The sequence below is a fragment of the Bubalus kerabau genome, chromosome 1, assembly GCF_029407905.1.
Source record: "Bubalus kerabau isolate K-KA32 ecotype Philippines breed swamp buffalo chromosome 1, PCC_UOA_SB_1v2, whole genome shotgun sequence".
NCBI lineage: Eukaryota > Metazoa > Chordata > Mammalia > Artiodactyla > Bovidae > Bubalus > Bubalus kerabau.
This window is the reverse complement of record NC_073624.1, coordinates 172,313,796-172,338,876: the sequence shown is the minus strand read 5'-3', so window position 1 is coordinate 172,338,876 and position 25,081 is coordinate 172,313,796. Positions and strand designations below refer to the sequence as shown.

Sequence of the window (25,081 nt, the reverse complement as noted above, 5' to 3'; positions counted from 1 at the left end):
CCGGGGAGTACCTGCCATGCGGGGAAGTGCACGCTGAGGTGGGGGCCGGCGCCACGCTAAGCTGTAAGGTAGCCCAGACAGAGATTACGTGATTCAGAGAGGGAAGAAGCTTGGAAGTGTATGTGGAGGCCAGGGTCTGCACCTGGAGCCTGGTGGTGCGGCAGGTGGGCAAGGCAGAGCCTGAGGAGTCTGGTTGAAAAGTCAGGACCTGGAAGGTTTCCTTCCAACTCACTGTCACAGGTGGGTTCTTTGAAGTCCTTCTTAATGTTCCTCAAGTTAAACTATTAGGGAGTGAGGAGTGTGTGATGATGCCACCTAGAAGCCCCTTTCCTCACAAAACTTACGACACGGCAGCTGACAGGTATTAATTCCATGCCTAGGGCCGGATTTTATGAGCTTCTTGTCTATTTACTTGTGTAAACTTCACAACCGCTTCAGGAAGGGGAATTCCCATTTTAAGATAAGGCACAAAAAAGAAACTCCAGAACTTGCCAAAGTTCATATGGCCAGAGAAATACAGAGCCAGACTTCAGCCAAATATTCTGAGGGTTATTTTCTCTCAATATCAAATTACAGTTTAACAATCCACCCTCCAAACTATATTACATTTTTTTTTAAGAAACTATTTCACCATCTTCCAGATTCCATGTATTTTTTTTGGCATATCAACTGTCAGATTTATCTTCCCTCAAGGTCCCATTGTTCTTTCCCTGTTGTTTTTAAGATACTGTTTTTGACTTTCAGCAGTTTATACTGATGCACCTAGGTATGGTTTTCTTAGTATTCATCTTGGTTAGAATTCCAGAGCATTTTGAGTGCAGAGTTTTGTCTTTGCTCAGTCATGGAGTGAGTTTTTCGCATGTGTCTCTCATGTATCTCTCTTTCTCTCTACCTCAGTTTTTTTTTTTTCTCTCTTTCTCTCTGCCTCAGTTCTTTTTCTCTCTCTACTTTAGTCAGGATATTTTCTTTAGCTCTCTCTTCTAGTTCACTAGTTTTCTGTTCCTTTGTATCTAATCTGTTGTCAAATCCATGTATAGTGTGTTTACTTTCAGTTGTATTGTCCCATTTTATAATTTATGTTTGTTTAATTTCTTATAGAGTCTATAGATTCTAGAGTTGATAGTACAATTTTTATATTTGATCTATTATCTTTTCTTTCATATTAAAGAAATATTATCATGCTTATATATCAGCTTCCCAGGTGCAGGAGACACAAGAGACATGGGTTCAGTCCCTGGGTTGGGAAGATCCCCTGGAGGAGGAAATGGCAACCCACTCCAGGGTTATTGCCTGGGAAATCCTATGGATAGAGGAGCCTGGTGGGCTACAGTCCATGGAGTTGCTAAGAGTCGGACACAGCTTAGCAACTGAGCACGTGGACACATCATGGTTATATCCTGGTCTGATAGCCATAAAACTGATCATCTAATATTGGCTTTTAAAAAATTCCTATTTACTCTTGTCCTTGGCAAGCCAGTGAATTTTCAGTTGATGGTCAGATACTGTTTTTTTTGAACATGGATGATGTTATCTTACTTTAGAAAGAGGATCAGTATTTCTTTTGCTAGGGATAAAGGAAACAACTAAGAATTTTAGCCTGTCCCGGTGCTGCAGTGACTCAAAAGGCTGCATTGCAGTTTTGATCAGGGTCGTCTGCCTCTGGTTGGCTTCTAGTCCCGGGCATCCTCCAAGGATTCCTCCAGAGACTTGGGGCAGGGGTGAGGGTCTCTTTCCAAGCAGAGGCTCAACCCTATCTTTGTCTCTCTGTTAATGCAAGGTGCTAACATGTCTGCTTTACTTTTCAGAGATCTTCTGCTTAGCTTCATAGCCCCCTGGGTCACGCAGCTGGGGAAATCATCAAACATCTTGGGGGAAATGTGACTGAGTGTGGGGCTCAATTCCTCCAAGTGTCTTTTCCCTGGAGGCTTGCCTCCTCAATCTCTAACTTCGTCTCTCTGTTCACACAAGGTGTCCACAGCATGGTCAGTATTCCTGTTTCATAGTAGCGACCCTGTGGCTTTTATTGTCATGCCGTACCAAGGAGCAGCAATGTCCACAGGAGAAAATGGGATGCCCAGTGTGGTTCTAAAAGTACAATTCCCTTTTACCTTCCTCACTCATTCCATATCTTTCCCTTTAGGAGAGCCCTGGCTCTAGGTCTCATCTCTGTTATAATGACCGGCTCAGCTTTCTTCAAGGCTGCCTCCCTTCTATCATTCAGCCTTCACCTGAACATCACTCCTGAGCAGGGTTTGCCACCAATCGGTCCCTTTTCTCTAGTGTATCATTTACTTCATCACAGCACTCAACTTGGCATTACATCACTGTCAGGTTCATATGTTTGTTTGTCTTTCCTCAATAGAAAGTAGGATCTGTAAGAACAGAGGCTGTGTTGTACACATTTCCAGCTGTGTTGCAGCATTCCAAGCCACCACCATAGAGCCTGCAGATAACAGAGCCTTCACTGACATTAGTCTCATCAGTGGTTGATGAATAGGTGAATGACTGCATCTAGAGCATGCAATCTCTGAGATCCTCTCTGTATTTATTTAAATTTAAGGGCATATGCACAGTTACTAAAATTGGTGATAGAAGCTGTGGTAAGGATGTGGAGAACTGGAATTCCACACACTTATGTTGGCAGCATATGCTGGTAAAACCGTTTTGGTAAACTGGAAATATCTGCGAAAGCCAAAAGCAGATGCTTCTGTGTTCCAACAGTTGTAGTGTGCTAAAAGGCACATGAAAGAATGTTCATAGCAGCTTCACACATCATATCGCCACATTGGAAGCAACCCAAATGAACCATAAGAGAAAAAGGAGAAAATAAATTGTGGTGCTTGTTCATACATCAGATCCTATACATCGGTATGAAAGAACAGGCTGCTGCCATATGCATAGCATAGATAGATCTTACAGACATTATGTTGACTGAAAGAAAACAGACCCAAAGAACATATAATGTTTAATTCCATTCATGTGAAATCATAGAGAGGGCAATGGCACCCCACTCCAGTACTCTTGGCTGGAAAATCCCATGCACGGAGGAGCCTGGTAGGCTGCAGTCCATGGGGTTGCTAAGAGTCGGACACGACTGAGTGACTTCACTTTCACTTTCCACTTTCATGCATTGGAGAAGGAAATGGCAGCCCACTCCAGTGTTCTTGCCTGGAGAATCCTGGGGATGGGGGAGCCTGGTGGGCTGCCGTCTATGGGGTCGCACAGAGTCGGACACGACTGAAGTGACTTAGCAGCAGCAGCACCATGTGAAATCAAAGAAGAGATAAAAGTAGTTGATGGGGATAAAGGTCAAAAGGTGACTTTTGGGGAGTGGTCAGTAGTGAATGGGGAGCTGGAAATGTTGTTTGTTGATATGTTGTGGTCACATGGGATAGGTACACTCAAACTTTGTTGAGCTGTAAATGAATTCGTGTACTTTACATGTGTGTTATACCTTGAAAAATGTGGACTAGTTTGTGGGGAATATACCATATGCCTGGTTCTGGGGATACAAGAGCACACAATTCAGTCTGTCCACCAGAAGTGACTATCATGTGGGAAGGACAGTGAACTAGCTGTCACAGATGCTGGGATAACCTTGGCCACCTTCTCCCAGCCTTAGGAATTACTTTTGAGTTAGAGCATGACTATAATACATGTGAGGTTCTGACATAGGAGACATATAAGACTTGTTACCTGCGCACCCTTCTGGGCTTAGGGCATCACTGACTCCAAGGACAAACTTTCCTGAACTCTGAAGTTTCTGTCTCATAAGCTGGTTTGGGCTTCCCAGGTGGCGCTAGAGGAAAAGAATCTGCCTGCCCATGCAGGAGACACCAGAAATGTGTATTCTATCCCTGGGTCGGGAAGATCCCCTGGAATAGGATCCCATTTGTGTCTCTGACCTTGTGTATCCCTTTGTGTGCCCAGAGTCTTCTGCAGTGTTTATCAAGGGGCAGCCAATGCATAAGGAGGTAAAGGCCGTGGCGGGGGCGAGTGCCACACTGAGCTGCGAGGTGGCCCAGGCCCAGACGGAGGTGACGTGGTACAAGGATGGGAAGAAGCTGAGTTCGAGCTCGAAAGTGCATGTGGAGGCCAAGGGCTGCACCCGGCAGCTGGTGGTGCAGCAGGCGGGCAAGGCGGACGCCGGGGAGTACAGCTGCGAGGCTGGGGGCCAGAAGGTCTCCTTCCACCTGGACGTCGCAGGTCAGTTTGGAGGCAGTAAGTTAGCCTCATGTGGAGGTGATGGGACGGGCTTGCACCCCTGACAGACCCGATGATCTTTCCACTAGACTTCATCTCTTTTGGTCTTCTGTCCTCCCACCCCCAGTTTCATACCCAAGGCTGGGCAAAGGGAGCTGGATGGGAGGGTGTGAACAGAAGGGAGAAAGGCATTCTGTAAACCCAGAGTGGCGTTTCCACACAGTGATGCATGGTCGTCAGTTCCCAGCATCTGCCCAGGGTTGTCTGGGTGTTCCCTGGTGTCTGGCCTCTGGTTCTGTCTTGCACTTGGAGTCTGATGTAAACCAGATGTCTTCCAACAGTGGGTATGTGAATTTGCTCCTCTTGGCTGGCCTGACAGCTCCTAGATGCCCCACCCAGCAATCCATGTGGGTTCACACTAGGAGAGATGTTTGAATTTCGTTAAACCAGGACCAGGGGAAATTTTTGCTGCATAGGCTTGGACTTATCTCAAGAGCAAACTATAGATTACCAGAGTTTTAAGTGTTCTGGACACTCTTTCTTCCTTGCACATGGATATTGAAGTTAACTGTGTATCTGTAGGACTTCTGAGGTGGCTCAGTGGGTAAAGAATCTGCCTGCAATGCAGGAGATGCAGATTCTATCCCTGAGTCGGGAATACCCGCTGAAGGAGGGAATGGCAACCCACTCCAGTGTTCTTGCCTGGAGAATCCCATGGTCAGAGGAGCCCGGCGAGCTGCAGTCCATAGTTTTGCAAAGAGTCGGACATGACTGAAGCGACTGAGCATGCATGCATGTGTATCTACATGTAACAAAATCTAGATCCATTTTTCTTGCAATGTGTGTGCAAAGTAAATAGAGCAGAGAATTGGTCAGTATGTGCCTGAAGTATGCACATGTGAGGTCTGGGGAATTCTCTTTTCAAAGCAAATATTGATTTCCTTTTTTCTTCTATTAGAACATTCTATGTCAGAATTCTGCTTGGAGTCTGATTTTTAGATTTAGACTTGAAAAGGAATAGTTGCTTCTCCTATATCAGCATGTATGTATCTTTTAAAAGTTGTATTTTAGGAGAATATAGCAGTTTTTTTCATGGCAATAGATATGAAAGCTAATGAGAAATTGATTAGACTTTTAGGAAAGTATTTTAAGAGTGACACAAGAAACATTCAACTCAAATAGTCCTATAATTTTTTAAGTGATTAGAGCCATAGTGAAAAATCTGCATAGGAAATGATCTAATCCTGGTAGTTTACACTGGTAAATTATATGAAATACTTTGGAAAAATCCATGTTCGGGAAAATTTTTCTTGAGAATAGAAAAAAGACTACAGTCTCTGATTTGTTTCATGTAGATAATGTAACATTGATACTGATATCTGACAAGGAAAGTAGTAAGAATTAAAATTACAGACCTATCTATTATGGATATCAAGGCTAAAATATGAAACAAAATACTATCAAAATAAATACAGCAGTATATTAAGGGGAAAATTGCAAATGCATTGTGATGAAAGCAACAGCCAGAAATGCCAGGTTGTTGAAACACTAGAAACATCACAAAGCAATCTGTATACGACACACAGGACAAAGGATTTGATGAGATTTGGCATTATAAATGCAGAAGCAATGTTTAATAAAATTAGCATCAATTCATGCTATAAAATTCTTAACAAATTATAACTAAAACTGTTTTTTCTTAATTTGACAAGTGATGTTGTAGACAAACAAGCTAATTGCACACAGAAAAGCGAAAGTTTGAAAGCTTTGCTTATGAGATAGGGAGCCAGGCAAGTCAACCAGCTGTTACTGTTTTTATCTGACATTCTACAATACAGTTAGGACAAAAACAAAGCAAAAGAGTGAAAAAATAAAAGTAGAATTCACGGATAATACAATTTATCCAAAAGATAAATTATGAGACCTAATAAGATAATTAAGAATGATAATTTTTGGAGGCTTTGTCAGGTGGACAAAGCCAATTAAAAAAGAATCAACATGAAGTAGACACTTCTGTGTCTACATGGTAGCAACAAACATCTAAAAATGAAATTTTTAAAGAGTTACAATTGCGTAAAAAGAATCATTTTCTAATTCCAGGTCTAATAAAAAGTACTGAGAGATGCTTGGGGAGGATTCTTAAAATTTTTTTGAGAGAGAGATGGGAAGTTCTAAAGAGGTAGAAATCCGTGGAAGAATAAAAGTTTTTCAATACCAATTAAAATTCAAAAAATGTTTCTTTAGTGGGGATTTTGAAAATTGACAAGTTGCAAAGACCATGTACAGTCAGTTCACTCTTGGGGAAGAGCAAAAAGTGAGTTATTTGCTATGCTAAGTATCAACTGATATGAAGTAATGAATAGAATAGTGTCTAGTTGAAAGGATCGATGACCAAAGGGCCAGAACAGTGATCTCATACACAGACCTGTGCTTGAATGGATGACCACATTTGCCTTCTCCTCTTTAAAAAGTGTGGAATAGTGAGAGGGGTAGAGACAGCATGGTTTTAATAAATGTTACTTGAACCATTTAACCATATAGAAAAAAGATTCCCTGATGGCTCAGAGGGTAAAGTGTCTGTATGCAATGCAGGAGACCCAGGTTCAATCCCTGGGTTGGGAAGATCCCCTGGAGAAGGAAATGGCACCCCACTCCAGTACTATTGCCTGGAAAATATCCCATAAATGGAGGAGCCTGGTAGGCTACAGTCCATGGGGCTGCAAAGAGTTGGACACGACTGAGCGACTTCACTTCACTTTCACATACCACACATAGTCAGCTCCTGTTGAGTTAGAGACCATGGAATTAAAGGGAAAAATCGTAGATGACAAGATAGATGGTTTTGATTAATTTAGGATAAAGGTGATTTCTTAGAATACAAATGCACTAACCATAATGAAAGAAATTTAACATACTTGAGTACGTTAAAACTAAACATGAAGATCCATCAGAAGACAGCATGAGTTAGAAAAGGCATGCCACACAGTTGTGAAAGATGTTTAGAAAACACATTCTTGTCAGTGCCTAGCATTTAAATGGAGAAGGCAATGGCACCCACTCCAGTACTGTTGCCTGGAAAGCCTCATGGACGGAGGAGCCTGGTGGGCTGCAGTCCATGGGGTTGCTAAGAGTCAGACACGACTGAGCGACTTCACTTTCCCTTTTCACTTTCATGCATTGGAGAAGGAAATGGCAACCCACTCCAGTGTTCTTGCCTGGAGAATCCCAGGGACGGGGGAGCCTGGTGGGCTGCCGTCTATGGGGTCGCACAGAGTCAGACACGACTGAAGTGACTTAGCAGCAGCAGCAGCATTTAAATACAAAAAAGTTCCTTAAAGTGAACAAACGCATGAGTGACAGTCAATGCTACTGAAAATAGGGCAGAAACTTTGAACAATGACAACACAGAAGAGCAAACACTGATGAGCAAAACATCAGAAAAGGTTCTTGAGTTTGAGTCATCAGAAAAAATGTGTAAGACAGAGGAGGTAACACTCACTCCCACCAGTTTGCCAGCAGTGAGAACAGGTGAAGGTGGAGCCTCAGGTAATCTCATTCGTTGGAAATGAGAACATGGGCTGCACATTCCTGTGGAAAAGATTCTAGCCTTATATAGGAAGTCTCGGAATGTACATAGCATAACCCTACAATTCCCATGGGAGGAGGCAATGGCACCCCACTCCAGTACTGTTGCCTGGAAAGCCTCATGGACGGAGGAGCCTGGTAGGCTGCAGTCCATGGGGTCGCTAAGAGTCAGACACGACTGAGCGAGTTCACTTTCCCTTTTCACTTTCATGCATTGGAGAAGGCGATGGCACCCCACTCCAGTACTCTTGCCTGGAAAATCCCATGGACCGAGGAGCCTGGTAGGCTGCAGTCCATGGGGTCGCAAAGAGTCGGACACGACTGAGCGACTTCACTTTCACTTTTCACTTTCTTACATTGGAGAAGGAAATGGCAACCCACTCCAGTGTTCTTGCCTGGAGAATCCCAGGGACAGGGAAGCCTGGTGGGCTGCCATCTATGGGGTCGCACAGAGTCGGACACGACTGAAGCGACTTAGCAGCAGCAGCAGCAACAATTCCCATCCTATTGGTAAGCGGGCAGGAGATTTGAATAGAGTCACCAGAAAGAAGAAATGGTGAACCCAGTCCCAAGGGGAAAGTTGCTTAGCTTCTTCATTCCTCAGACAGTGACAAAGAAAGCAACAGGGAGGTGCAAAAGCTCCCCCAGGTTGCCATCGTTGACAATAGTAAGAGTAGGCAAGGGTGCTGAGCCTCAGCCATCTCCACGGACTGCAGCTGAAAAGTTCCTGCCTGCACTTGATGGAGAAGGCTGTGGGTGCATCTAGAAAGTTGGGGGAATACTTGCCTTGTGACCCCACTGAAACCAGTAGTAGCGGATGAGGCTGATCCAAAGGCCACCACATCCTGAACCAGCTCGAAAGGACAGCTCACATGTAGGAGAATGCATAAATTATGTCACTTGTTACTGAGAAAGTTTGGGGGACCTCCAGAGGCAAGGCATAAGACTGGTGCAGATCCCCGAGAAATCACCAGCCCCATTTCCCCCTCCTCCTACTCCCAACTCCTCATCCCTATTCTTTGCCCGGGGCTGCCGTCCTGACTGAGATGGAGTCTCTGACCCCGTGTATCCCACTCTGTCCCCAGAGCCCTTGGTGGTGTTTGCCAAGGAGCAGCCAGCACGCAGTGAAGTGCAGGCCGTGGCAGGAACCAGTGCCACGCTGAGCTGCGAGGTGGCCCAGGCCCAGACGGAGGTGACGTGGTACAAGGACGGGAAGAAGCTGAGTTCCAGCTCGAAAGTGCGTGTGGAAGCCAAGGGCTGCACCAGGCGGCTGGTGGTGCAGCAGGCGGGCAAGGCGGACGCTGGGGAGTACAGCTGCGAGGCCGGGGGCCAGAAGGTCTCCTTCCACCTGGACGTCACAGGTCAGTCCTGGAGGAGGACGCTGAGCTAGCCTGTGTGCAGGTGATGAGGGGACCCACTTCCAGCCTCACCAGACTTGTGTGCCTGTGACCTTCATCTCTTCAAGCCTCCCTGTCTTCCATGTCCCGCACGGATACCCATGTGGGCCTGGGGGGATGATGGGGGAGGGTGTGCCTGGAGAAGTGAGGCTGTGTCTCTCCACTTGTTTGCATTAAGTAAGGCTCGGTTGCAGTGTCTTAGCATATGCCCTGAACCTTCCTGTTGTTCCTAGTGTTGAGACCCCAACTCTCCGTGATAATTTGGGACTGATGTAGACCTAGAGATATGTGACTTTCCTCCCATCATATGTCTTTCTTGACAGCCACCACATGCCCTAATCTGATATCTCATATAGGTTCTTGGTTTGCCTGAGGTGATACAATTTCATTGTTCCCAGATTAGGGGAGATATTGGTCACACAGTCCTACTTTAAATTCTTCAGGAGTGAGCATTCGATGATCAATTTTTAAGTTTCTGGGTGGTCCTTCCTTCCTTTTCCCAGATATAGAGGCCCCGGTTGCTTGTAGGTACCAAGAAGTTGGTCCATGTTTTCTTGTCGCCCTTGCAAAGAGAAGAAAGGAAGGATTGGTGGAGAGTCAACTGTGCCATTTAGGGCGGTCTTCTGATATCAGATGTGATTTTGCATTTGTCTGCAAATGATTCAGATGTTCTGAGTCAGTATCCCCCTTGGCATTACATTGATGAATTTAGGAATGGAAAGGAAAAATTGGCTTCTGCTACATTAGTAGGCTTTGCTAATGAGGAGTTACTGTCCTAGCAGCCTCTGACCAGCAAAGCAGTCTTTTATTTCATTCCATTTTCATAATGGTGTTTTGCTGGAAGTTTTAGTTTTTGTTTCAGGTTTTAAGGATTCGTTAACAAAAGAAACCACTTGTTGTACACACATATACAATTTCGATATTTAATAGAGAATTATGTATTTTACTTTCAATAAGAAGAAGTGAAGTTGCTCAGTCGTGTCTGACTCTTTGAGACCCAATGGTTCCTCCATCCGTGGGATTTTCTAGGCAAGAGTACTGGAGTGGGTTGCCATTTCCTTCTCCAGGGGATCTTCCCAACCCAGATATCGAACCTGGATCTCCCGCACTGCAGGCAGACTCTTTACCATCTAAGCCACCAGGAAAGCTCAATAAACAACTTTCAATAAACAACCATTACAAGAAAAGAGAAATAGAACAGTAAAGGAGGGTAATAGTACATTCATCACCAAATTGTGTTTTTACTGACATCCGGACTCAAACAGTGCTAGGAAATCCCATTTAACAGCGCTCTGGAGTCTCAGTTGGGAACATGTCTCAGGCAGCTCATCTGCTCCATGGGTGAGGCTTCAGATTACAGTTTGGGGGTTCCCGTTTATAATGCCTGGCTGCAAAGGAGTAAATTGCAGCTTTGGTTTTATGTTAATTGTGTTTTACAAAGCTGTTTGTTTTGCAAAGCTTGGAAGGTTGTTAAGCCTCAGGTATGGTTGGCCAGACACCCTCCAGGGCTCAAGAATCCCTCGATCTGTCCTCTCTCTTATCTATGGTATTGCCGGGCTTGTACTCACACCTGGCACATAGTCAGGCCTATGTCTGGGCAGGTCAGAAGCAAGGTCAGAGGTCTACTTTGTTTTCTTGTCTTTGAAGCCTGAACTAAATTACTTTCATTTAATTTCCCTAACGGATGGTCAGTGAGTATCTCTGCTTTATGGCCGAAACATAGGGCCGTCAAAGAATTGGAAGAGAGCCTTCATGCCGAATAGGGGTGGGGTGCCATCCTCCATTGACTTGTAGGTCTGAACATCTAACACTTTGTGACCATGCCAGATAGGAAGATTTATGGGTGTGCGTATATACCCCAGATCCCACCATGCATCCTTGGAAGATGTGGTTTTCAGAGCATGTTAGAGTATTCTAAGGTAAAACCATTGAGAAGTTGTGAAATGTGGCTAAATCCTAGTAAACTATGAAAATGGGCACAAGAAGATAGAGAAGAGTTGAAGAGTTGCATGACTTGTCAATCAGTGGGACCAATAATGATAAGTTTTCTCAGCCCCATAGTTCTCTGGTAAGCTATACAAAATGGGAAAAGTATTCTTCCATGCTTGTGGATTTGGTCCTAGAGAGAGATAAAGGACATATACTCTGTAACTCTCTCCGTGAACATAACATCAGTACCAAAATCACCCAAGAAAGGCAGGAAGAATGAAATTTGAGATGAGTGTGCTATGAGTAAGGAGGCCAAAATTGTAATATAATGTTAGCAGAAGGAATTCAGCAATGTATCCAAGGGTTAGAGATCGCCGATGAAGTCCAAGTCCAGGATTGCACTTTGGAGTTAACCTCGACAACGTTAATAGATAGAAAGCTTGACTTTGAGAGAGTGAATGCAGAAAGACATGATCGTCTCCATGAGTACAGAGTCAGTCTTGGGAGATTGTTCCTTTCTAAGAATTTGTCCATCTCTTCCGAGCTGTTCATTTTATTGGCATACAGTTGCTTGTAGCAGTCTCTTATGATCCTTTGCATTTCTGTGGTGTCTGATGTAACGTCTTCATTTTCATTCTGATTTTATTGATAGTTATCTCCCTTTTTTTCTTGATGAATTTGGCTAAAGGTCTATCAATTTTCTTTATCTTTTCAAAGAACTAGCCTTTAGTTTCATTGATCTTTGCCGTAATTTTCTTTGTCTCTTTTTCATTTATTTCTACTCTAATCTTTTAGGATTTATTTCTTCTTTACTACATTTAGATTTTGTTTGTTCTTCTTTCTCTAATTGTTTTAGGTATAGGGTTAGGTTGTTTATTTGAGATTTTTCTTGTTTCTTGAGGTAAGATTGTATTGCTATAAACTTCCCTCTTAGAACTGCTTTTGCTGCATGCTTTAGGTTTTGGATCATTGTGCTTTCACTTTCATTTCTCTCTAGATATTTTTCGATTTCCTCTTTGATTTCTTTACTGATTCATTGGCTGTTCAGTAGCATATTGTTTAGCCTCCATGTGTTTTTATTTTTTATAGTTTTTTTTTTCCTTGTAGTTTATGTCTAATCTCATAGCATCGCTATTGGAAAGGGTGCTTTCAGTTTTGAAATGCTTTCATTGAAAAGATTATTTCCATTTTCTTAAATTCCCAAGGCTCATCTTGTGCCCCAGCATGTGGTCAATCCTGGAGAAAGTTCTGAGTGCACTTGAGAAGAATGTGTAGTTTGAGAAGAATGTGTAGCTGTGTTGCTACACAGCTCTTGGATGAAATGCTCTGTAAATATCAATTAAGTCCGTGTGGTCTAATGTGTGATTTAAGGCCCATGTTTCCTGTTAATTTTCTGCCTGGATGATCTGCCCATTGACAAAAGAGGTGTCTTAAGTCCCCCACTATTATTATGTTACTGTTGATTTCTCCCTTTATGGTTGTTAGTATTTGCCTTATATATTGATGTGCTCCTATGTTGGATGCATATATATTTACAATTGTTATATCTTCTTTTTAGATTGATCCTTTGATCATTAGATTAGATGAGATGATTGGATGGCATCACTGAGTTGATGGACATGAGTTTGAGTAAGCTCTGGGAGTTGGTGATGGACAGGGAAGCCTGGTGTGCTGCAGTCCATGGGGTCGCAAAGAGTCAAACACGACTGAGCGACTGAACTGAACTTTAATCATTATGTAGTTCCTTCTTTATCTCTTGTAACAGTCTTTGTTTTAAAATCTGTTTTGTCTGAGCATTACCACTCCAGCTTTGTTATGATTTCGGTTTGCATGGAATATCTTTTTCCATCCCCTCACTTTCAGTCTGAGGTGGGTCTCTTGACAGCATATACACGGTCTTGTTTCTGTATCCACTCAGCCAGTCTATATCTTTTGGCTGATGCATTTATTCCATTTACATTTAAGGCGTTTATCAATCGGTATGCTCCTGTTACCATTTTCTTAATTATTTTTATTTGTTTTGTAGGTCTTTTCCTTCTGTTGCATTTCCTGCCTAGAGAAGTTCCTTTAGCATTTGCTATAAGGCTGATTTGGTGGTGCTGAATTCTCTTAACTTTTTCTTGACTGTAAAGCTTTTGATTTCTCCATGAAATCAGAAGTAGAGCCTCGCTGGGTAGAGTATTTTCGGTTATAGTTTCTTCTCTTCCATCACTTTAAGAATATTGTGCTTCTGTTGTCTACCCTCTGGTGGATGAGGCTATCTAAGAGGCTTGTGCAAACTTCCTGATGGTAGAGACTGACGGTGGGTAGAATTGGGTCTTGCTCTGGTTTGCAGGGCAGTGTTCAGTAACTTCAGTCTGCTTGTTTGCTGATGGGTGGGTCTGCACTCCCTGTTAGTTTTTTGACCTGAGATGATTCTTGCCTGGTGTCCACGGGCTCTAGGGTAGGGCTAATGGCAAAGACCTCCAGGAGGGCTCACGCCTACAGTTGCTTCCTTGGACAGCTGCTGTTAGCACTGTTATCTCTGTGATGAGCCACTGCCAACCCACACCTCTGCAGCGGACCCTCTAATGCTAGCAGGCAGGTCTGGTTCAGTCTCCTGTGGGGTCACAGCTCCTTTCTCCCAGGTCCTGATGTGCCCAGGATTTTGTGTGTGCCCTCCAGGAGTGGGGCTTCCCTTTCCCCAAGGCCTGTGGAAATCTGCAGTCACATCCTTCAGGTTAGATTCCCTGGGGATTACTAGTCTCTTTGGCAGATCCCAAGGGTGGGAAGCCTGATGTGGGGCTCAGCACCTTCTCAACAGTGGGAGAACCTCTGTGGTATAATTGTTTTCTAGACCGTGGGTTGCCCTCCTGGTGGGTGTGGGATTTTCTTTTATCATGACTGCATCCCTCCCGCCATCTTGTTTTGGCTTCTCCTTTGTCTTTGGACTTGGGGTATCTTTATTGGTGGGTTCAAGCCTAGTCCTGCTGATGGTTGTTCAACAGTTAGTTGTGATTTTGGTACTCTTCCAGGAGGAGGTGAGTGCACATCCACTCTGCTATTTTGACCTAATCTCCATGAGTACAAATCAAATGGTTCATTAAGCTTGAATGTTATACACTAAGAAAAAAATGTTGATAATACTGATCACCAGTTCCTGCCATAAAATTCTTAGCTTCCCTGGTGGCTCAGAGCTTAAAGCATCTGCCTCTAATGCCGGAGACCTGGGTTCGATCCCTGGGTTGGGAAGATCCCTGGAGAAGGAAATGGTAACCCACTCCAGTATTCTTGCCTGGAGAATTCCATGGATGGAGAAGCCTGGTAGGCTACAGTCCACGGGGTTGCAAAGAGTCGGACACGACTGAGCGACTTCACTTCACTTTCACATACCACACATAGTCAGCTTTTAAAAATTAACATTATATAATTCATTCAACAACAACAAAAACAGCAAGGTGTGTCTGGAAATATTTGATGTGAGAGACGATAAACGTAGGGCTCTCCAACCACTGAGTTGAGTAACGAGGAAATAAAATCAACAGCAAACAGTTCTGAAAAACTCAAAGTGAAATTTGCTGATGATGTGATGATCAACTCAGACAATCTCAGAGATAAATTATTAGACTGTGTATAATTCTAGAGTAGAATTAGTATGTAAAAAATCAATATGCAGAAAACATTTCTACCTACAAGTCCTGGCAAAGAATGCTTGGCAAGTGAAATTTGTGTGAAAGAGTTAGAGTAGTATAATTGTATCGTGAGTCTGATTTCAGGTCTGATAGAAGTTGCTAAGAGGATGTGTGTGGGGAAATTATTCAAGATTCTTGAGAGGCAGAGGTTGAAATAGATGGGTAGAAGTCTGAGGGAGAAATCAAAAATTATTATTAAAAATCAAGATGGAAAAAAATATGTTTCTAATTGTCAGATGAAAGAAAAGCAGGCAGATTCCAATGGTATGGTACAGTCAATATGCTGTTTTCTCAAAGAATGTTCAGAGGGAGCATTTACTGGTACCTAATGTTAGAAATTATCATGAGGCTGCAGTTTTCAAGATAAGGGGATGCCAGTGCAGAGGAGCAGAATAGTGAGCTCAGAAACAGTTCCTTGCATGAATGGATTCCTGCACCAGCCATCCACCTTCTCGACCTTCCGCATGTTCCATTTGTTACTCTGTTGTCTATCAGAGAAGTTGAGAAAGGATATGGTCTTCAAATATTGTGGTTGCATCACTGAAAACTATACAGAAAACTTAAATTGTAATAGCAATTCACACCACACACAAAAGTAAACTTGTAGTAAATTAGAAACCTCAGTGTAAAAGGTAAAACCCAAAAAACCCTGATGATGATGATATTTTTAAAGATGATGATATTTTTAAATATTTTAAAAGATAATGATAAAGATGATATTTTTTAAAGATTTAAGGTAAGGAAAGATTTCTTAAATAGAACACAGTGCTCTACAATGAAAGAGATGAGAAGATGTGAAAACTATTGAAAGGAAAAGGTTTGATTTATCAGAGGAATCGATCGAAGAGTAAAAATGGTAGTCACATAGTTGGAAAGATCCTTAAATCCTATGTCATTCTCTGGTGTTTCAATGGATAAAGAGCGGCCACAGGTGAAGCAAGAAAAGACAGAGCCTACTATCGGTAGTTGTGAAAAGCTTTGAATAGTGTTGCTGGGAAGGAGAACACAGTCACAGTGAGTGAACCCAGTGCTAAGGGAAAAGGGGTTCAGCTTCCTCAGTTCTCATGCAGTGTAAAAAGAGCCACGAGGAGGTGTAAGCACTCCCAGCAGACTGCCATCAGCTGACAACAGTAAGAACAGGAAGGGATGCTGAACCAACTCCATGGACTGCAGGCGAAAAGTCCCTGCATAATAGTGGGGAAAGGACTGTGGGTCCATCTAGGAAGGTTAGGGAACAGTTGCCTCATGACCCTGCTGATGCCAGGAGCAGGGAATCTTTTGCAATGGCACCCCCTGGACCAGATCAAAAGGACCCATGGGAGAATGCTTAAATTGTAAGTCTTTTGGTGAGAAACTCACGGGTCCTCTTCAGGGCACAGGGCTGGAGCCGAGTCAACAGAAGTCTCCAGCCCCATTTCCCCTTCTCATCACCCCACTCCCCTACCTCCCATTCAGGTCGTCTTTGCCCGGGGCTGCCGTCCTGACTGAGATGGGGTCTCTGACCCTGTGTATCCCTCTGTCCCCAGAGCCCTCGGTGGTGTTCGCCAAGGAGCAGCCGGCACGCAGTGAAGTGCAGGCTGTGGCGGGGGCGAGTGCCACGCTGAGCTGCGAGGTGGCCCAGGCCCAGACGGAGGTGACGTGGTACAAGGATGGCAAGAAGCTGAGTTCCAGCTCGAAAGTGCGTGTGGAGGCCACGGGCCGCGGGCGGTGGCTGGTGGTGCAGCAGGCGGGCAAGGCGGACGCCGGGGAGTACAGCTGTGAGGCCGGGGGCCAGAAAGTCTCCTTCCACCTGGACGTCACAGGTCAGTCCTGGAGGAGGACGCTGAGCTAGCCTGTGTGCAGGTGATGAGGGGACCCGCTTCCAGCCTCACCAGATTGTGTGCGCTTGCCTGGTGCTTTTATCTCTTCATATCTCCCCATCTCCCATGCCCCACCTGGACACCTGTCTGGGCTCAGGGGTGGGTGGATGGAGAGGAGGGTAGGGGTTGAAAGAAGAGGGGTTGTTTCTGTCTACCTGTTTCCAGGCAGTGGGGCTCAGTCACACTGTCTTAGCATCTGCCCAGAACGATCCTGTTGTTCCTGGTGTCAGGACCCTGACTCTCCCTGGGCTTGGGGCTGAAATAGATGTGGGGATATGTGACTTTCTTCTCATCGGATGTCTTTTCTGACAGCCACCACTTGCCCTCATCCAGGACCTCATGTAGATTCTTGGTTGGTCTGAGCTGTTTCAATTTGATGAATCCCAGATTCATCAAAAATTCATCATTTTTTTGGGGGGGGGGTGGAAATATTGGCCACATGATCTTGGAATTATCTCAGGAGTGAACTTTGAATGATCAAATATTAGGTTTCTGGGAGGCCTTTCCTCCCTTTTGCTGGATGTGGAGGCTCTTACTGGCTGTAGGTAGCAAGAAATTGGCCCATGTTTTCTTGTCACGTCCTTGAAAAGGGACTTAGAAAGGGTGATATGTATAGTCACCAGTGCTATTCAGGGTGATCATCGTAGAGAAAATATGGTTTTTCCACTGGCTTCAGAAGGTTGGATGACCCAGGTCAGTATTCCCTTGGTGTTACTGATGGGTTTAGGAATGGAAAGCATAAAGGCACTCTTACTGCTCGTGAGGAGTCACTGTCCTCGCAGCCTCTGACTGGCAAAGCAGTCTTATTTATTTATTTTACTTTTTAAATGTTTTTTCCCTCCAGTTTTATTTTTGTTCTATTTTCCAAATGGTCAGTGAGCGTGTGTTACTTGTGGCTAGAACATAGGACAGTCTAAGGAATCAGGTTATTCTTCTTCTGGGAAACATGTCTTCATAGGAGATAGAGATGGGCTGCGATCCCACACTGACTCCTAGGTGCCAACACACACCAGTTTGGGCCCATGCCAGTGCAAGGTTTGTATATTCGTGGGTTTGCACAGATACTTGAGATCTCACATGGTTAGTTGTTTTCAGAAAATGTCAGTGACTATTCTAAGATGAAAGTATTGGAATATTGTAAAATGTGGCCAAATCCCGGGAAACTTTGTGGAAATGGACAAAAGGAGATCGAGAAAAGTCAAAGAGTTGTATAACTTGTCAGTCATTAAGACCGATAATGAACAGTCTTCTCAGCCCGTAGTTCTCTGGTACACTGTAAATAATTACCTGGAAAGCGGTTACTCCATTCTTGTGAAGATGGTCCTAGAAGGGAAAAGAAAGTACTCGCTTCATGTACAGGAAAGCAACTGTCTTCATGTACAGGCCATAACATCAATGAAAATTACACAGCGAAAGAAGAGAGAATGAAATTTCTGACCAGTATGCTGTGAATATTCTGGCCCAAATCATAAATTAAATGTCATCAAAATGGATTCAGTAGTGAATCTGAGGGTAGAGATCAGTGATCCTAGTCCAGGGTTGCATTTTGGGTTTAACTTTGGCCATGGTAATAGACAGAAAGCTTGACATTAAGAGATTGAATGAAAAAAGATGTCATCATTTCCATGAATACAGAATCAAGTGGTTGATTCAATTGGAGAGATAAAACATTTGATAATATTGAACAAATAAACTCCTGCTTTAAAGTTCTTAGTGAGCTATGTAAAAGTGCTCTTTTTTTAATGTTGAAAACTTCCTACAAAACAACAGCGACAGTAACATCCCCTTAGGACGTCCCGGGAGAGCTTTGGTGTGAGGGATGGAACACTTAGGCCACTCTAACCGCCGAGTTCAGGAGGGAGGGGAATAAAGTTTTCAAAAATCAAACTCAAGGTGCAATTTGCTGATGACGTGATAATCAGCTCAGATAACTCATTGATAATTATTAGACTATGTATGATTCTTGAGTAGGATTAGTGTGTAAAAAAATCAATATGCAGAAAATATTTCTATATCAGAGTCCCGGCAAGGAATGCTTGGAATAAGAAATTTGTGTGAAAGAGCTAGACTAGCCCAGTTGTACCACATTTCTATTTTCGGGTCTGATAAAAGTTAGTAAGAGGCAGTATGTGGGGAAATTACATAAGATTCTTGAGAGATGAGATTGCAAGAGTTGGATAGAAATCCGAGGGGAAAAATCAAAGATGTTTATTAACAATTAAAATCAAGCCAAATGTGTTTTTAGGGTGTTGTGAAGGAAGAATAACAGGCAGATTGCAAAGGCACTGTCCAGCCAATGCTTTGTTTTCTTGAAGAAATGCACAGTTGAGCATTTACTGTACCTAATGTCAGGGATTACCATAAGGCTGCAGTTTTAAAGATCGGGGATCCCAGTACAGGAATAGTTACCACATCAGAGCAACAGAACAGTGAGCTCAGAAAGGGCTCCTCATGAACGGACTCCTGTGCCACCCCTCCCTACGCCTGTGTCTTCCATTGGTTACCGTGTTGTCTATTGGAGAGGTCAAGAAGGATGTTGTGTTAGTAAACGGTGCTTGGACCACTGAATCATATGGAACATTAAATTGTACTAGCAGTTCACATAACACACAAAGGTCAACTCATAGTGAGTTAGAAACCTTAGTGTAAGAGGTAGAAGCCCCCAGACCCTCAGAAGATAACATGGTCTTCTTTGAAGACTTCGGGTAAGGAGAGATTTCTTAAATAGAACGCAGATGATCTACACTCCAAGGCCTATTGGACATTATGACACTGTTGGAAGGAATAGCTCTGGTTTATCAGACGACTGGATCAGAGAGTAAAAATGCCAACCACGCAGTTGGGAATATCCTTAAAACCTACCTGTCTCGTCATTCTCTTGGTTTTAAATGTAAAGGAGTGGCCAGAGCTGAATGGAGAAAAGAGAGAGCCTACTACGGGCAAGTGGGCAAAAGGCTTGACTTGTGTCACCAACAAGAAGAGAACAGTGATGGCAAAGTCAGCGCCAAGGGGAAGGGCGAGCCGCTTCTTTATTCCTCAGACGGTGACGCAGACGGCCGCCGGGGCGCAGGCACTCCCAGCGGATTGCCACAAGTTAACCACAGTAAGAGTAGGCCAGGGTGCCAAGGCTGAGACATCTTCTTTGTTGACTGCAGGTGAAAACTTCCCCGCGTATCCAGGTGGAGATGGCAGGGCACCATATAGGAAGGTTGGGGAACACTTGCTTCATGACTCTACAGATGCCATAAGCCGAGGAGAAGTATTTTCCAGCAGTGCCCCCACCCTTAGACTAGCTTACAGGAATCCATGGGAGAACGTGTAAATTGTGCCACTCTTTGCTGAAAAAGGCAGGGCGTCCTCTTCAGGGCATCAGGCTGGTGCAGAACCTGGAGAAGTCTCCAGTTCTGTGCTCCCTTCCCACCCGACCACCAGCTCCCCATCCAGGTCGTCTTTGCCCGGGGCTGCTGTCCTGACTGAGATGGTGTCTCTGACCCTGTGTATACCTCTGTCCCCAGAGCCCTCGGTGGTGTTTGCCAAGGAGCAGCCAGCACGCAGTGAAGTGCAGGCCGTGGCGGGAACCAGTGCCACGCTGAGCTGTGAGGTGGCCCAGGCCCAGACGGAGGTGACGTGGTACAAGGATGGGAAGAAGCTGAGTTCCAGCTCGAAAGTGCGTGTGGAGGCCAAGGGCTGCACCCGGAAGCTGGTGGTGCAGCAGGCGGGCAAGGCGGACGCCGGGGAGTACAGCTGCGAGGCCGGGGGCCAGAAGGTCTCCTTCCGCCTGGACGTCACAGGTCAGTTTGGAGGTAGTAAGTTAGCCTCATGTGGAGGTGATGGGACGGGCTTGCACCCCTGACAGACCCGATGATCTTTCCACTAGACTTCATCTCTTTTGGTCTTCTGTCCTCCCACCCCCATTTTCATACCCAAGGCTGGGCAAATGGAGCTGGATGGGAGGGTGTGAGCAGAAAGGAGAAAGGCGTTCTGTAAACCCAAAGTGGCGTTTCCACACAGTAATGCACGGTCGTCAGTTCCCAGCATCTGCCCAGGGGCTTCTGGGTGTTCCCTGGTGTCTGAGACTCTGGTTCTGTCTTGCACTTGGAATCTGCTGTAAACCAGATGCCTTTCAACTGTGGGTATGTGAATTTGCTCCTCTTGGCTGTCCTGACAGCTCCTAGATGCCCCACTCAGCAATGCGTGTGGGTTCACACTGGGAGAGATGGTTGAATTTCATTAAAGTAGGTGCAACACTGTCCTACTTGATTTATCTCAATGCTGAACTATGGATTACCAAAATTTTAGGTGTTCTGGACACTCTTTCTTCCTTATACATGGGATTAGAAGTTATCTATGCATCTACATATAACAAAATCTAGGTACATTTTCAAAGCAAATACTGATTTTATTATGTCTTCTGTTAGAACATTCTGAGTCAGAATTCTGCTTGGAGTCTGATTTATAAATTTAGATTTGGACAGGAATGGTAGCTTCTCCTATACCAGCATGCATGTATTTTTTTAAATGGTATTTTAGGAGAATAAACAATTTTTTCGTGGCAATGAATATGAAAACTTTTACAAATTGATTAGTTTCTTGGAAAACTCTATGAAAAATGACTCAAGAAACATTCAACTACTTAAATAGTCCTAAAACCTTTTAAAGTAATTGAAACAATAATGAAAAATCTTCTCATAGATCTAGTCCTAGTAGTTCCACTGGCATATTATATGGAATACTTTGGAAAAAAAGTCTTGTTCATGGAGAATTTTTTAGAGAGCAGTAAAAGGAGATACAGTCTCTGTTTCATGTTGATGATGTAACATTGATACCAGCATCCGACAGGGAAAGTAGTAAGAATTAAAATTGTAGACCGATCTATTATGGATATCAAAGCCAAAATCTGGAACAAAATATCAAAATAAGAATATAATAAGAGGAAAATTGGTAATATGTTGTGATGAAAGTCATACTCCAGAAATACAGGGTTCTTTACACGCTACAAACGTTGGCAAGCAATCTGTTCATGATATGCAGAATAAAGTATTTGCTAGGATTTGGCATTTTAATTTTGAAAATACAAAAAATAATAATAAATAAATACAGAAGAAATGTTTTATAAAGTTAGCATCAAATTATGCCATAAAATTCTTTATGAATTATACAGAAAGCAGTTCTTTCTTAATTTGATAAACAATACTGCAGGCAAACCAGCTGTCTGTACACAAAAAAAGTGAATTTTAAAGCTTTGCCTATGAGATAGGAAACCAGACAAGGAAGCCAACTGTTACTGCTTTTGTCCAACATTCTAAAACACAGTTAGGACAAAAATAAAGTGAAAGATATAAAAGTGTGAAAAAGCAAAAGTGGAATTCATGGATAATATGATTTATCCAAAAGATAAAATATGCGACATAATAAGATAGTTAAAAATAATTACCATGTAAAAAATCAGTATAAAAAAAAAACACTTCCATGCCTAAGAGTAGTAGCAGACATCTCAAAAATGAAATTTTGAAGGTTACAATGGCATGAAAAGGATCAATATCTAATTCCAAGTCTAATAAATGTGCTGAGAGGCTCTGTAAGGGCAGGGAGAAGTTAAAAAAAAAAAGAGACAGTCAAGAAGTTCTAAGATGTTGGGTAGAAATCAATTGAAGACTAAAACATGTTCAATACCCATTAAAATTCAAATAAATGTTTGTTAAGTGGGACTTTGAAAATTGACATAAATTTCAAAGACCATGTACAGTGAATTCGCTCTTGAAGAACAAAAGGAGAGTTATCTGCTATACTAGATATCAATACTGTTAGAAAGCTACAGTAATGAACACAGTAGTGTTGTGTTCCAAGGACAGGTATTGAGACCCAAGGACCAGAATAGGGAGCTCAGATGCCGGGGTCCAGCCCCGGCTGATCCAGGGAGTTTGAAGCGGGGACGGCGTCGGCGAGGATCAGGAAACAACTGCTTAATTACACTTTAATTAAGGATACAAAGAGTAATAGAATAAGGATAGCTCAGTAGGAAAATTCAGTGAAGAAAAGAGGCTGAATAAAATTCCAAAGCAGGGAAGTAACGTCACTTACGAAGGCCGCAGGCGTCCTCCCATTCTCCCGAAGGAGAGGAGACACTAAGGCCTCCCCGGTCGGATCTTAGAAGCCCAGGCAAAATTAGTAGGCTTGACGAGCTTTCCCGCCTCAGGAAAAATTCAGCCAGAAGGTGAAAGAAAGAACGACATGGGGAGACCAAGTTTTGGTGAACAAGGCCCGCACTTTATTTTCCAAAGTAATTTTTATACCTTAAGTTGTGCATAGAGGATAATGGGGGAAGGGGTGGAGTCATGCAAGGACAGCAGTTCCTGGTTCTAATCGAAAACAGGCTTTCAAACCTATCATATGCAAAAGTTCAGGTGAATTACATCATCTTCTGGCCAGGAGGCCTGTTAACATTTTAAGAAACTTATCTTTCTCTAAAGGTGATTATTCCAAAGTCAGGCACCAGCCTCCAAAAAAGCACTGGACAAAGCTGCATTCCTATAGGGCAAAGGTGAGGTGGGCTCAATCAAGAAAAGAATTAACTCAAGGGTCCAACGTTTACAAACATTGAGGCTACTACTTACATTTCTATACACCCATTATATCAATCAATACACTGCCAAGGACACAGTAGGTAAGGAATATGGAGACTTAGCAGCAAACATTGGCTCAATAAGTGAAAAACCCTTCACCAATACAATTTCTAATCAATCTTTTAACTACTCAAAGGAATCTGTGTTTAGACAGTTTAGAACATCTCCTGCCTCTCACAGTTGGGAGGCTCTGAACAATCACATGTGGCCGGAAAAACCTATTCAGGCAGGCTAGAGGACTTCCAAAGGAGTTTGTAGGTTGAAACACTGTCACACCCAGGAATTATTAACTGGAGCTGTAAGCTAACTCTTTTTTCAGAGAGAGGTAGTGGGGGACAGCCCCCCGTAAAGTCAGAGGTGTAGGTGAAAGCACAAAGCAGAAAGTAGGCAGACTCTGGTTTTGGGGGTAGATGCTCGAGAATTTCCAGGGGGACTCCTGAGGCTCGATCCCGCCTTTGCGTATGCCAAGCCTCCTTCCTCATGACCTTTGCCATGGGCGGAGTTCCTCACACTGGCTCCCGGCAGTGATAGAATTCCAGTTGAGCTATTCCAGATCCTGAAAGATGATGCTGTGGAAAGTGCTGCACTCAATATGCAATATGCACTCAATATGCAATATGCCGGCTCCCGGCACTCAGACACAGACTGATGAGTGGATGACCACGTTCCCCTTCTTTTTAAAAGAAAACTGTGGAATAGTGAAAGAGGAAAGGCAGCATGTTCTTAATAAATGGTACTTAAACATTCAACTGTAGTAAATCAATAGAAAAAAAAAAAAAGATCAGACTTGTAACTCATCCTACACATAGTCAACTCCTTTTGGAGTTGAAGGGAATAGAAGGGAAAATCGTACAATTCTTTTTTAAAAAATTATTTGTTTTTGGTTGGGTTGGGTCTTTGTTGCTGGATGTGGACTTTGTCTGTGGTCAGCAGGGGCCGTTCTTCACTGCTGGGCACAGGCTTCTCATTGAGTCACTTTTCTTGTTGTAGAGCACAGGCTCTGGTCACACAGGCTTCAGTAGATGCAGGAGGCGGGCGCGGAAGTTGCAGCTCTCAGGCTCGGTAGTCGCAGCTCAGGGGCCCTAGAGTGTGCAGGTTTCCGTGGTCGTGGCCCACGGGCTCGGTAGTTGCAGCTCGGGGGCCCTAGAGTTTGAGCTCAGTAGTTGTGGCTCATGGGCTTGGTTGCACTTAGAGCTCACACGTGAACTCTTCCTGTGTCCCCTGCGTTGGCAGGCAGATTCCTCTCCACTGTGCCACAAAGGAAGTCCTCATAAAACTCTTAGATGAAAACATAGATGATTTTAATTATTTAAGGGTAGAGAATGATTTCTCAGAATGTTCGCTAACCATAATGAGTGGGGCGCCCTTTCCTTCTCCAGAGGATCTTCCCGACCCAGGTACTGAACCCCAGTCTCTTGCGTCTCGTGCATTGGCAGGCGGATACCTTGTCACTTGCACCACTTGGAAGCTCTCAACCATACGGAAACAAATTTAAAATACTTGACCATATTAAAAGTAACCATGAAGATTCACCAGAAGATAGCCTAAGTTCGTAAAAGGCAAACCACACAGATATGGAAGATATTTAGAACACACAGACTTGTCAGTGCCTAGCATTTAAATATATATAAATAAACAGGTCCTTCAAATGAACAGATAATCGACAGACGCTGCTATTGAAAATAAGGCAAAAACTTTGAACAGGGACAACACAGAAGAGCAAACACTGTTGAGCAAAAACATCAGAAAGGGTTTTTTACTTTGAGTCATCAGAAAAAATGCAAAAGAGCATCGCAGGAGGTGCACTCAATCCC

The 25,081-nt window shown here is 43.7% G+C and overlaps 1 protein-coding gene across 27 annotated transcripts in view; it reads left to right on the top strand.

Moving 5' to 3' along the window:
* OBSCN (obscurin, cytoskeletal calmodulin and titin-interacting RhoGEF) overlaps positions 1–25,081 on the top strand; it is a 238,535-nt gene that overhangs the window by 29,353 nt on the left and 184,101 nt on the right. For 22 of the 27 annotated variants that reach the window (XM_055539448.1, XM_055539514.1, XM_055539493.1 and 19 more), the window contains exons 8-11: positions 3,931–4,206; positions 8,874–9,149; positions 16,312–16,587; positions 20,160–20,435. In XM_055539448.1, the coding sequence (XP_055395423.1) occupies positions 3,931–4,206; positions 8,874–9,149; positions 16,312–16,587; positions 20,160–20,435 (1,104 nt within the window). The remainder of the gene's footprint in view (positions 1–3,930; positions 4,207–8,873; positions 9,150–16,311; positions 16,588–20,159; positions 20,436–25,081) is intronic. The other 5 variants (XM_055539482.1, XM_055539385.1, XM_055539530.1 and 2 more) reach the window with 4 other exon arrangements.